Source organism: Schistocerca americana, chromosome 5 (genome assembly GCF_021461395.2).
Source record: "Schistocerca americana isolate TAMUIC-IGC-003095 chromosome 5, iqSchAmer2.1, whole genome shotgun sequence".
Classification (NCBI taxonomy): Eukaryota; Metazoa; Arthropoda; class Insecta; order Orthoptera; family Acrididae; genus Schistocerca; species Schistocerca americana.
Window position 1 is genome coordinate 171003792 of NC_060123.1, and position 13268 is coordinate 171017059.

A 13268-nucleotide genomic window follows, 5' to 3' on the forward strand; every position below is an offset into this window, starting at 1 on the left:
CCCCAGCCCTTAATTTGCCCCCCCCAGCCCTTAGTTTGCCCCCCCCCCCAGCCCTTAGTTTGCCCCCCCCAGCCCTTAGTTTGCCCCCCCCCAGCCCTTAGTTTGCCCCCCCAGCCCTTAGTTTGCCCCCCCCCAGCCCTTAGTTTGCCCCCCCCAGCCCTTAGTTTGCCCCCCCCCAGCCCTTAATTTGCCCCCCCCAGCCCTTAGTTTGCCCCCCCAGCCCTTAGTTTGCCCCCCCCCCCAGCCCTTAGTTGCCCCCCCCCAGCCCTTAGTTTGCCCCCCCCCCAGCCCTTAGTTTGCCCCCCCCCCAGCCCTTAGTTTGCCCCCCCCCCAGCCCTTAGTTTGCCCCCCCCCCAGACCTTAGTTTGCCCCCCCAGCCCTTAGTTTGCCCCCCCAGCCCTTAGTTTGCCCCCCCAGCCCTTAGTTTGCCCCCCTCCAGCCCTTAGTTTGCCCCCCCCCTCCAGCCCTTAGTTTGCCCCCCCCCCCCAGCCCTTAGTTTGCCCCCCCCCCAGCCCTTAGTTTGCCCCCCCCCCCAGCCCTTAGTTTGCCCCCCAGCCCTTAGTTTGCCCCCCAGCCCTTAGTTTGCCCCCCAGCCCTTAGTTTGCCCCCCCCAGCCCTTAGTTTGCCCCCCAGCCCTTAGTTTGCCCCCCCCAGCCCTTAGTTTGCCCCCCAGCCCTTAGTTTGCCCCCCAGCCCTTAGTTTGCCCCCCAGCCCTTAGTTTGCCCCCCAGCCCTTAGTTTGCCCCCCAGCCCTTAGTTTGCCCCCCAGCCCTTAGTTTGCCCCCCAGCCCTTAGTTTGCCCCCCCCCAGCCCTTAGTTTGCCCCCCCAGCCCTTAGTTTGCCCCCCCAGCCCTTAGTTTGCCCCCCCCAGGCCTTAGTTTGCCCCCCCAGCCCTTAGTTTGCCCCCCCCAGCCTTTAGTTTGCCCCCCCCCCCCCCAGCCCTTAGTTTGCTTCCCCCCAGCCCTTAGTTTGCTCCCCCCCAGCCCTTAGTTTGCTCCCCCCCAGCCCTTAGTTTGCTCCCCCCCCAGCCCTTAGTTTGCTCCCCCCCCAGCCCTTAGTTTGCTCCCCCCCCAGCCCTTAGTTTGCTCCCCCCCCAGCCCTTAGTTTGCTCCCCCCCCAGCCCTTAGATTGCTCCCCCCCAGCCCTTAGTTTGCCCCCCCCCCAGCCCTTAGTTTGCCCCCCCCCAGCCCTTAGTTTGCCCCCCCCCAGCCCTTAGTTTGCCCCCCCCCCAGCCCTTAGTTTGCCCCCCCCCCAGCCCTTAGTTTGCGCGCCCCCCCAGCCCTTAGTTTGCGCGCCCCCCAGCCCTTAGTTTGCCCCCCCCAGCCCTTAGTTTGCCCCCCCCCCCCAGCCCTTAGTTAGCCCCCCCCCAGCCCTTAGTTTGCCCCCCCCCCCAGCCCTTAGTTTGCCCCCCCCCGCCCTTAGTTTGCCCCCCCCCCCCGCCCTTAGTTTGCCCCCCCCAGCCCTTAGTTTGCCCCCCCCCCAGCCCTTAGTTTGCCCCCCCCCCAGCCCTTAGTTTGCCCCCCCCCAGCCCTAAGTTTGCCCCCCAGCCCTAAGTTTGCCCCCCAGCCCTAAGTTTGCCCCCCAGCCCTAAGTTTGCCCCCCAGCCCTAAGTTTGCCCCCCAGCCCTAAGTTTGCCCCCCAGCCCTAAGTTTGCCCCCCAGCCCTAAGTTTGCCCCCCAGCCCTTAGTTTGCCCCCCAGCCCTTAGTTTGCCCCCCAGCCCTTAGTTTGCCCCCCAGCCCTTAGTTTGCCCCCCAGCCCTTAGTTTGCCCCCCAGCCCTTAGTTTGCCCCCCAGCCCTTAGTTTGCCCCCCAGCCCTTAGTTTGCCCCCCAGCCCTTAGTTTGCCCCCCAGCCCTTAGTTTGCCCCCCAGCCCTTAGTTTGCCCCCCAGCCCTTAGTTTGCCCCCCAGCCCTTAGTTTGCCCCCCAGCCCTTAGTTTGCCCCCCAGCCCTTAGTTTGCCCCCCAGCCCTTAGTTTGCCCCCCAGCCCTTAGTTTGCCCCCCAGCCCTTAGTTTGCCCCCCAGCCCTTAGTTTGCCCCCCAGCCCTTAGTTTGCCCCCCAGCCCTTAGTTTGCCCCCCAGCCCTTAGTTTGCCCCCCAGCCCTTAGGTTTCCCTCTAGCTCTAACCTTCTTCTCTGCCCTTTACCTTTTCCTTTACACCTTATACTTTCCTGTACTCCTTACCTGTTTTTATGGCTTATCTTTGTGTAATCCTTACTGTATCCTCTAGTCCTACTTTCCCCCCTAGTCCCTACCTTTCCCCCCTAGTCCTGACCTCCCGCCCCCCCTAGTCCTGACCTCCCGCCCCCCCTAGTCCTGACCTCCCGCCCCCCCTAGTCCTGACCTCCCGCCCCCCCTAGTCCTGACCTCCCGCCCCCCCTAGTCCTGACCTCCCGCCCCCCCTAGTCCTGACCTCCCGCCCCCCCTAGTCCTGACCTCCCGCCCCCCCTAGTCCTGACCTCCCGCCCCCCCTAGTCCTGATCTCCCGCCCCCCCTAGTACTGACCTCCCGCCCCCCACCTAGGCCTGACCTCCCGCCCCCCACCTAGGCCTGACCTCCCGCCCCCACCTAGGCCTGACCTCCCGCCCCCACCTAGGCCTGACCTCCCGCCCCCACCTAGGCCTGACCTCCCGCCCCCACCTAGGCCTGACCTCCCGCCCCCACCTAGGCCTGACCTCCCGCCCACCCTAGTACTGACCTCCCGCCCCCCCTAGTCCTGACCTCCCGCCCTCCCCCCCAGTCCTGACCTCCCGCCCTCCCCCCCAGTCCTGACCTCCCGCCCTCCCCCCCAGTCCTGACCTCCCGCCCTCCCCCCCAGTCCTGACCTCCCGCCCTCCCCCCCAGTCCTGACCTCTCGCCCTCCCCCCCAGTCCTGACCTCCCGCCCACCCTAGTCCTGACCTCCTGCCCCCCCCCCCCTAGTCCTGACCTCCCGCCCACCCTAGTCCTGACCTCCCGCCCCCCCCAGTCCCGACCGTCGTTGACCTTCCTCCGCCCCAGTCCTGTCCTTCCCTCCTAGTCCTTAACTTTTTCTGTAGTTTTTACCTTTTGTCCTGGTAATTTGCCTTTCCCTGTACCCTTCCACCTCTGCCTCTTAGCTTTTTTCCACCTTTACCTCTTAGCTTTTTTCCACCTCAACCTCTTAGCTTTTTTCCACCTCAACCTCTTAGCTTTTTTTCACCTCTACCTCTTAGCTTTTTTTCACCTCTACCTCTTAGCTTTTTTTCACCTCTACCTCTTAGCTTTTTTTCACCTCTACCTCTTAGCTTGTTTTCACCTCTACCTCTTAGCTTTTTTTCACCTGTACCTCTTAGCTTTTTTTCACCTCTACCTCTTAGCTTTTTTTCACCTATACCTCTTAGCTTTTTTTCACCTATACCTCTTAGCTTTTTTTCATCTATACCTCTTAGCTTTTTTTCATCTATACCTCTTAGCTTTTTTTCACCTATACCTCTTAGCTTTTTTTCACCTATACCTCTTAGCTTTTTTTCACCTATACCTCTTAGCTGTATTTCTTCACTACCTTTTGTTTTTGTAATCTTCTCTGCCACTTACTTTCCTCATCTTCTCTACCTCTTAATTTCCTTATCTTCTTCTAGCTGTTACTTTTGTTATCTTCTCTAGCTGCTACTTTTGTTATCTTCTCTAGCTGTTATTTCTTTTGTTCTCTACCAGTACTTTCTTTCCCATCCAACCCATGCTTATATCCCTTCTATCCCTTGTTTCTACCCCACAAGACATCCCCACCTTTCCATCCTGGATTCTTCTGTCCCCCTCAAACCCCACCCATAGCTTCACCCTGTTGGGCTCTTTCCCCTCCTGCCCCATAGGAACTGTGCCCACCCTACCCCACTGGATTCGTGAACCCCTATCCCACTGGAATCCTGTCGCCGCCCTGCACCCACCGGCCCGCCGGCTCTTGTCCCTCGTCCCCCCACGCCGCCTGACCCGTGCTCCCCTCCCCCCACCCCGCCTGACCCGTGCCCCCCTCCCCCCACCCCACCTGACCCGTGCCTCCCTCCCCCACCCCGCCTGACCCGTGCCCCCCTCCCCCCACCCCGCCTGACCCGTGCCCCCCTCCCCCCACCCCGCCTGACCCGTGCCCCCCTCCCCCCACCCCGCCTGACCCTTGACCCCCTCCCCCCACCACGCCTGACCCGTGCCCCCCTACCCCCACCCCGCCTGACCCGTTCCCCCCTCCCCCCGCCCCGCCCGAACCGTGCCTCCCTCCCCCCGCCCCGCCCGAACCGTGCCTCCCTCCCCCCGCCCCGCCCGAACCGTGCCTCCCTCCCCCCGCCCCGCCCGAACCGTGCCTCCCTCCCCCCGCCCCGCCCGCCCCATGCCCCCCTCCCCCCGCCCCACCCGACCCGTGCCTCCGTCCTCTGCATAACTGTTCTGCTCCCTGGCCTGTACCTCGTTCACTGTCGGTGTTCCTCCTGTGGTCTGTTGTCCCAACCCCAAGTCTCCCCTCATTCTTTTGGATTTTCCCTCTTGTTCTGAGCCGGAGTGCTACCACTGCTTTTCTTGTTTCTTTTATATCTTCTTTTCCTGAAATCGTGAATGCAACATTTATTTCATGCTATCACTTCCCTTGCCATATTCTTCTTGTGGAGTGTCTTGTATCCTTTATTGAAAATCATTGAAATGAAATGTGTGTGTGTGTGTGTGTGTGTGTGTGTGTGTGTGTGTGTGTGTGTGTGTGTCTGCATTTAATAACATGGTAGACCCTCTGTCCGTAAAGAAGGTAATCATATTTTGAAGACATTGTTCACCAATGAAATTGTCTGCAACACATAGTTGTACACAGCAGTTGCTGATGAGGAAACTGGTCAGATAAAAACAGTTTGATTCTACTGTCTGCTATGTTGTTGAATTGGTTTGATTAGCTGTAATAATATCGTTAAAGTGCAGTAATGTGAGCTTGAAGCTTCTTAAAAATGAACTGTTTGCTTCCTTTTCATCTTAACTTGACATGAGAATTCTCCTTAAAATTGTATGACACAGCTTGCATAAAAACATTTTGTTTTAAATAGCCACACAAAGCTGCTAAAAGTTTTTGTTTTATTGAATGTACAATTAACTTCGGCCTAGACGTCACCATCTGGCAGAAACTGGATATGGTATATAAACAAGGGCATACAATACTTACTGGGAGAAACAAGAAAAGAAATAATGCAATATGACATTCATTAAAACTATTAAGCACGTATTTTTAAAATTATTCATGGTGAATACCATATGTCTACAATTTTGAAAAATGGTTGATTACTTATCTCTGTCTGAATATGTGGCTCTATAAGTTCCAGTATGATAAACAAATGAATATTTATTACATACCACAGCTACTACATTTACATTCAGTCATAATATACCTGACATATTTAGGGATATTCTCAAGTTTGGAACTGAGTTTGAGCTCTGTACACATTCAGTTTATAGGTCAGACTGGGAATGTCAAACTGTGAATGTATGTTGTAAGTAGCATTAAAATCTATGTACTCAGTACATTCCCTCTTCACTGTCTGCTTGTTGACCTTTATTTGTAATCTGTTTTATTTTGATTTGATTTTATTGAGTTTGTCTTTATCTGAAACCTTTAATTTGTTCAGCACTAGTTAGATTTACTTGTAGCCTGTTTCATTAGAAGCTAGTTGAGTTTGTCTTTATTTGAAACCTTTAATTTGTTCAGCACTAGTTAGATTTACTTGTAGCCTGTTTCATTAGAAGCTAGAGATTCAGTTGTCATATTTTGACAAAAGTTGTTTGCAGAACTGATTTTAGTGAAATAACAAGCAACTACAAGCTGCTGTGCAAGGCATTCTGTACACAACATTCATGGGGAAATCTTTCTTCATAAATTTGTAAAAAGTTTCTGGTGATGTGTTCACTTTGGTTTACTGGTTAATTCATTACAGTGACACTTCAGATGCTTTCTTTTAGTTCATCTACAACATTTAGAGTGTTATTACTAAGGTTGATTGTGCTTCTAATCATCCACAAAATTGTTTTTTCATATTTTCCTTTGATTTCTTCATTCCTTTTTTTGGTTTTTCTGATTGCGTATTTTCACTGTCATACCCTCCTGAGCTGTACCATCCACAGCGAATTACACTTTTCGCATGTTCTTATGCTACTGTGATACTCAAACTCTAAAAATAAACTTTTTATGATAAGGGCAAACAGTCCCCCTCACTGTGACAGACTACCTGTGGATGGAGGAAAATATGCCTTTCAGTTTCTTCATTAAGACTTTTTAATGTTAAGTAGTAACAACAACAACAACAATAATGATGATAATAATAACAAAAATAAAGATTGTAACCAAACAACTTGACTGCTTTTGGTTATGCTACTGTTAGTGAAATAACAGATGCAAGATATTGAATTCCATGTACTGGTTTTTATATTGTAATGCTCTACTATTAGATATGTATTTTGACTTTTTTGTTGCTACATGCTTGTATATGTTGCATTACTGACAGAAATTGGAACACCCTTACTATAATCATGTAATGTTACCAGCATGGTGGATGAGCGACCAGGATTTATAGGCCTTGTGGGACCAGTGGAACCAATATTTTCTGGTCTTTTCTCATATCATGTTCCTACTAACACTTGGAAGAAACTATGTGATGATTCCTGCTGGCCTGAGGGGGCTCCGTATACAGCTATTCGTTCCAGAGTCGGTCATTCCATGTTGTTTCATCCCGTAAGTAGTTTTATCTGTTTAGTTTTGATAATTACTAGTGATTTCTGTAACAGTTTGTACAAGGCATTCATTTTACATTTATTTTCAACAGTAGATGCAGTTTTATAATTTTATTTGAGGAATAGTATTCTTTCACTTTTCTTGCTGCAAGCATGTAATCGATAGAATTACACTCTCTGCTTCACTTGGTAAACAAAAATGAGATAATTCACTTGATAAACAAAAATGAGATAGGTGGAAATTGTCAAGAACTGACATATATTTCTTCAGGCAGAGGAGTATTGGAAATTTTGTTCCATGAAACTCTTCCTGTGCTAAATAATTTTTGGTGTTAAGTGGAATGTCATTCACATACACAAGGAATTGGTACGGCTCAAATTAAACCCTTTTGGACTCCAGTCATTCTTTCTCTCAAGTCACAATTTTTTTTTCGCTTTCCATCATTGTCTGAATTACTCAGCACTATTTTTGCATTACTTATGATTAACACCAGTTGTTTGGAACATTTTACTTACATTAAATTTGAACTCTTTTCAGAGATTATGTTTGGCTACTCAGTTAGGAGTTTGTACAGATAAAAAATGTTGGTATTTTCTTGTTTACAGCTTGTAATACTCATTGGCTAAATGTATAAAGTGAAGTTTCAGCAGAGCAACCATTTGTAACAGGCACCATAATATACCAAGTTAATTGTATCTGCTTGAATGTGACACTACTAGGGTACTTACTATCTCAATATTTTAGCAAAGTTTGCCAATAAGAAAACTGCATGATAATTATCTTCCTTTTTGCCTTTCGTAAAAAGTTTAGCTATACAATATTGTAATTTGCATCGAAAATTCCTTAGCCCGTTATGGATTTCTTGTATGACTAAGAACATAACTTAGAACTGGAACAACTCTTCAGAATTCTGGTTGAGATTCCAAAATCACGTGAGCTTTTATTTTTGAAGAAAATTACAATAATATTAATTTAAGTGAAGTATGCTACAATTGATGATGATGATGATGATGAAGAAGTCCCATACTCCTTGACAGAGTGTAGGGGAACGATGCGGGAGATTCGCACCGCCGTACTAGGCAAGGTGCTAGTGGACTTGGTTGGCCATTGCCTTCCTCCGATGCTACAATTACTATTATTTAATTAAATTTTTGTGGAAAGATGTGTGAATGTATCTCCCTACTTCTTCAACTGAGCTATTTGACCTAACTTCAGCCACTGCATTCAGAAAGTGACTCGTGGAATTATTTGTAAGTTGTGAAATATCATCCGCGACAAAGCCATTCAGTTTGATACAGGTGCTATTTTCTGCACTGTCTGATTGACCTGTTTCTTGCACCATAGTATTTGTTATAGTCAACATTGCTGATATCTATCATGATGTGCATTTTCTACTTTTTAATAACTTTGTGTAATATTTTGTTACAAGTTTTGTAGGCTGCAAGTATTACAGGATCTTTACTTGATCTGGAATGTAAATAAATTTTACTTTTCTGTTTATAAGATATTTAAAACCCTTTAGTTATTCATGATTTGCTGTTTCTTTTTGGAGCTCATGTTTACCAGACTTTTTCCTTGTTTTTGCCCATATTGCTGCCTTCGAAAGCTTGAGAGTGCAGTTTGGGTGCACCATGTATATATTATGTGAAGAACAGATATAGATTCACTACCATTGACAAAGTGGAGATGGGCTGTGCTATATTATTATTATTATTATTATTATTATTTCCCTTCTAGAAGAGCAGTATAATAGTGTGTCATGAAAATTTTGATATAGATTGTGAATTGCTGATACATAACTGCAAACAAAGAAATCAAGTACTTAAACTTAGTTTTTAAGTTTGTAGTTGCAGCTTTGACTACCCCCTCATATTTTAGCCTGTTTGCACAGATCACACTATATTGTGTTAATTTATATGTGCGTGATGGATCATCCTCACTTTAATGCTGTATTTCAGGAATATGCAGAATCACAGTATGTGATTGCCCCAGGAAACATGAAAAATAAGACAGACAGCTGGGATGAGCATTATTGCCACTTCATGAATCCAACACAGAACACTGAACCTCATACTTGCTATTTGCACAAGAAATTAGTCCCAAATATTACATTAATGCTGAGATTTTGAATCACCAAGACATTGCACTCCAACAGCTGTCCTGCCAATTACACAGTTAATAGTACCTCTCGTTTCACACTCGTTGATAGCTTACCATTAGCACCAATCATTTTTATTCCAGAAACATCCATCACTACTATACCCTCTGTGTTCTTAATGAATTCAAAAAATGCCTGTGAAATGCCATTCAAATCAGTACCACTGTCCAGGAAACAACATGTATACCTTGTATACTTGCTGTTGTTACAAGGTGCCACACTTCCTTTTTTCTTGCCATGTGATCTTCTTCATACAACAAAGCCTCATTAACCCTTTCCCTGCTTACCAAAATGATTTACCAGACACAAATGACAGATAGCATGGTCTTCTTCCTCATTACCACTCTCTAACTCTTAACTCTTCATTAGGCCTAATATTATCCTCCTATATTCTTTCTTTACTTAACACATTGCCATCATTATCAATTATAAATTCAAATACCTCATCCTCATCACTACTGGATTCGTCACTGCTATCATCATTACAACTACTGTCAGAATCAGACCCACTTTCACTTTCATTGTCCTCAAACACTTCGCTAATTAGTTAATCCTTGTTTCCAGTATTAGACCACAAAGCAAAATACCTGAATTCCTTATGTTCCCTTACAAATTTACCATCCATTTTGAAACTTTGGACATCCTGATCAACAGCAACACACACTGTTTCATCTCTTAATTCTGTTATAGTAACTTCCTCCTCTCTTTTTACAGGATTAACATTGCTACTCACACCATCATTGAACATCTCACTAGAATTAGAATTTACGCTCATCTTACTATTATCATTTACATTACCCTTACCTGTAATTACAGCACATTTATATACATGTGGCTCTTCATCACTACCTGCTCTAGTGCTAGCCAAAACTGGAGCATTATCTAGTTTAAATGGTTTGATCCAGAATTAAAGTCATCTCCTCCATTTCTTTGACTTGAATTTCTCCTACCATTCCCGTTAGTTCTGTTCATCTTATTTACCTGAAACTCTCGCCCTGATTGATTATTGTCATCAAAATTCCTCATACAATCTTCCACTGACGGCTTCACCCGCTCCACTGTATCAACATAATATAAAAAAATCACTAATATTACCCCTAGGTGCAAGTACAAATAATTCTCTAACTTTCTGAGGCAACTTAGTTTCGAAATCCCAAGTTATTGATTCACTACCTAGCTCTTGTTCCAAATATTTCAGTTTGTTTATCCAGAGTTGACAGAAACATTTCACAGTACCCTCCCTAGAGTCAAATCTCTCTCCTCCCTAAAATTCGCTCAAAATTCTCTGTTACTTCTCTTTGGACCAATATTCATCTAAAAATGCTTCCTTAAAGCAATACCATGAAGTAAAACTATCAGCTACCTGAGCTGCCTATCCATAAGCATCCCCTTTCAAAAAACCTCTCACAAATGACGTTTTCTCTTTGTCATTCCATGTTCCAGGCAAATCATTAGATTAGATTAGATTAGATTAGATTTACTTTCATTCCAATTGATCCGTAGTGAGGAGGTCCTCCAGGATGTGGAACATGTCAGAAAAACAACAATACATGACAAATATTTAAACTAAAACAAATAAGCTAATGTACCATTCCACAGGTCCCAAGTGGAATGATCGTCATTTTTTAATGAACACTAAGAGTCATTTTACAAATACTATTGCACTGAATTTAAAATAAAAAAGTTTTATATTTATTTATAAGGTAAGAAACATGTAATACAACTACTGTAATACTTATTTACAATGAACACATTACTGCACTGAAATGGTGCAGAAGTTAGATTATACTTACACACACACACACACACACACACACACACACACACACACAAATTTTCAGTGAACACATTACTGCACTGAAATTGTGCAGAAGTTATGTTGTACTTATATACAAATCAGTTGGTTTTCCTCAGAAATTCATCAATGGAGTAGAAGGAGTTGGCCACCAATAAATCCTTTAGGCTTCTCTTAAACTGAATTGCATTGGTTGTTAAGCTTTTTATGGCTGCTGGCAAGTTATTGAAAATGTGTGTTCCTGAATAATGCACACCTTTTTGTACAAGACTAAGTGACTTTAAATCCTTGTGAAGATTATTCTTATTTCTAGTATTGATTCCATGAATTGAGCTGTTGGTTTGAAAAAGTGATATATTTTTAATGACAAATTTCATTAAGGAATAAATATATTGGGAAGCTGTAGTTAGTATCCCTAGTTCCCTAAACAGGCTTCTGCAGGATGTTCTTGAGTTCACACCACATATAATTCTTACTGCACGTTTTTGTGCCCGGAAAACTTTAGCTTGGCTTGATGAATTACCCCAGAAAATAATCCCATATGACATTATGGAATGAAAGTAAGCATAGTATGCCAGCTTTTTCATTTTTATATCCCCTATGTCTGACAAAATTCGCATTGCAAACAGAGATTTGTTAAGACGCTTCAGCAGTTCTGTGGTGTGCTCCTCCCAGTTGAATTTATTATCAAGCTGTAATCCCAAGAATTTAACACCGTCCACTTCTTCTATCTTCTTGTCATCATATGTTAGACATATACTCTTGGGACACCCCTTACAAGTTCTGAACTGCATGTAGTGTGTTTTTTCAAAGTTTAGTGACAAAGAATTGGCTAGGAACCAGTGATTAATGTCTACAAATATTTTATTGGCTGATCTTTCTAAGACTACACTTGATTTGCTATTTATTGCAATGTTTGTATCATCAGCAAACAAAACAAACTTGGCATCTGGTAATGTTACTGATGAAAGGTCATTGATATACACAAGAAAAAGTAAGGGCCCCAAAATGGAACCTTGTGGGACCCCACATGTAATTAGTTCCCAGTTGGATGATGCCTGATAGCTTGATACATGTCTCTTTCCTAGTAACACCCTTTGTTTCCTGCCAGAGATATAAGATTTGAACCATTTTGCAGCATTTCCTGTTACACTATAATATTCTAGTTTACTTAAAAGGATATTGTGATTTACACAGTCAAATGCCTTTGACAGATCACAAAATATACCAGTTGCCTGCAATTTTTTGTCTAATGAATTAAGTACATTTTCACTGTAAGTGTAGATAGCCTTCTCAATATCAGAACCTTTTAGAAATCCAAACTGTGACTTTGACAGTATGTTATTTGAGATAAGATGGTTATAAAGACGACTGTACATTACTTTTTCGAAAATTTTTGAGAATGCTGGCAACAGTGAAATTGGACGGAAATTTGATGCTATTTCTTTATCTCCCTTCTTAAACAGTGGCTTAACTTCAGCATATTTCAGCCATTCGGGAAATATTCCACTGATAAACGACTGGTTACACAGATAGCTTAATATGTTACTTAGCTCAGAATCACATTCTTTAATTAACTTTGTTGATATTTCATCATACCCACTAGATGTTTTTGATTTTAAAGATTTTATGATGGACATTATTTCTGTTGGGGTAGTGAGGGTCAAATTCATATTATGGAAGTTACTTGAAATGTCTGGTCTAAGGTAATCCATAGCAGCATCTACCGAACCTGACAACCCCATCTTTTCAGTAACAGTTATAAAATGTTTGTTAAAAAGTTCTGCAACACTATACACATCTGTCACCAATGCATCATTTACTCTTAATGCTATTTGTTCCTCTTCATGTCTGGTTCTACCGGTCTCCTCCTTCACTATATCCCATATTGTCTTTATTTTGTTATCTGATATGACTATCTTTTCCTTGTAATATATTTGCTTTGACATCCGTATTACAGTCTTTAATATTTTGCAGTATTTCTTATAATGTGCTATAGCATCAACATTGGAAATGTTTCGGATTGACAGATACAGTTTTCTTTTTGTTTTACAAGATACCCCTATTCCTCGAGTAATCCATGGCTTCTTTGTAGACTTTGCTCTAACCTTGGTAAGTTCCCTAAATTCCCTAATGAAATCCAGTGGATCCACTTCCCCATGTGGTTCAAAATTGTTAAATTTCTGACAGCTAACAAATGAAGGACTTTTTGGAACATTACATGCTCTATGCTTTAGATTTTGTACCTCTTCCACCTTTTTGTCCTTTTCAGCCAATTTTGAATCTTCATTTTTATTTTCTTCACCAGTTTTTCCTCCACCACTACTGCACACTTGGTTTCTACCTCCATTTCTAAATCATTTTTAATCTGATTGATTTGGTTCTCAAGTTTAACCCTACTTCCAGCACAAAATTTCCTGGTTGCTTTGACTTCATCTTTACATTTTTTCTCAGAAGCCTCCACCTTCCTACTATAGTCATCACAAAGCTTCTTTCTCTGTTCTACACATTTACGATTCAATAATGTTAATTTCCCATTAGTATTATGTACTACCTTCTTTATCTTTTCACCACAATCTTTAACTACCACCTCAACCTTCTTATTTAATTC

At 44.1% G+C, this 13268-nt stretch overlaps 1 protein-coding gene across 2 annotated transcripts in view; it reads left to right on the forward strand.

Moving 5' to 3' along the window:
* LOC124615713 (muskelin) overlaps positions 1 to 13268 on the forward strand; it is a 163660-nt gene that overhangs the window by 91861 nt on the left and 58531 nt on the right. For both annotated transcript variants that reach the window (XM_047143766.1, XM_047143767.1), the window contains exon 9: positions 6518 to 6704. In XM_047143766.1, coding sequence (XP_046999722.1) covers positions 6518 to 6704 — 187 coding nt within the window. The remainder of the gene's footprint in view (positions 1 to 6517; positions 6705 to 13268) is intronic.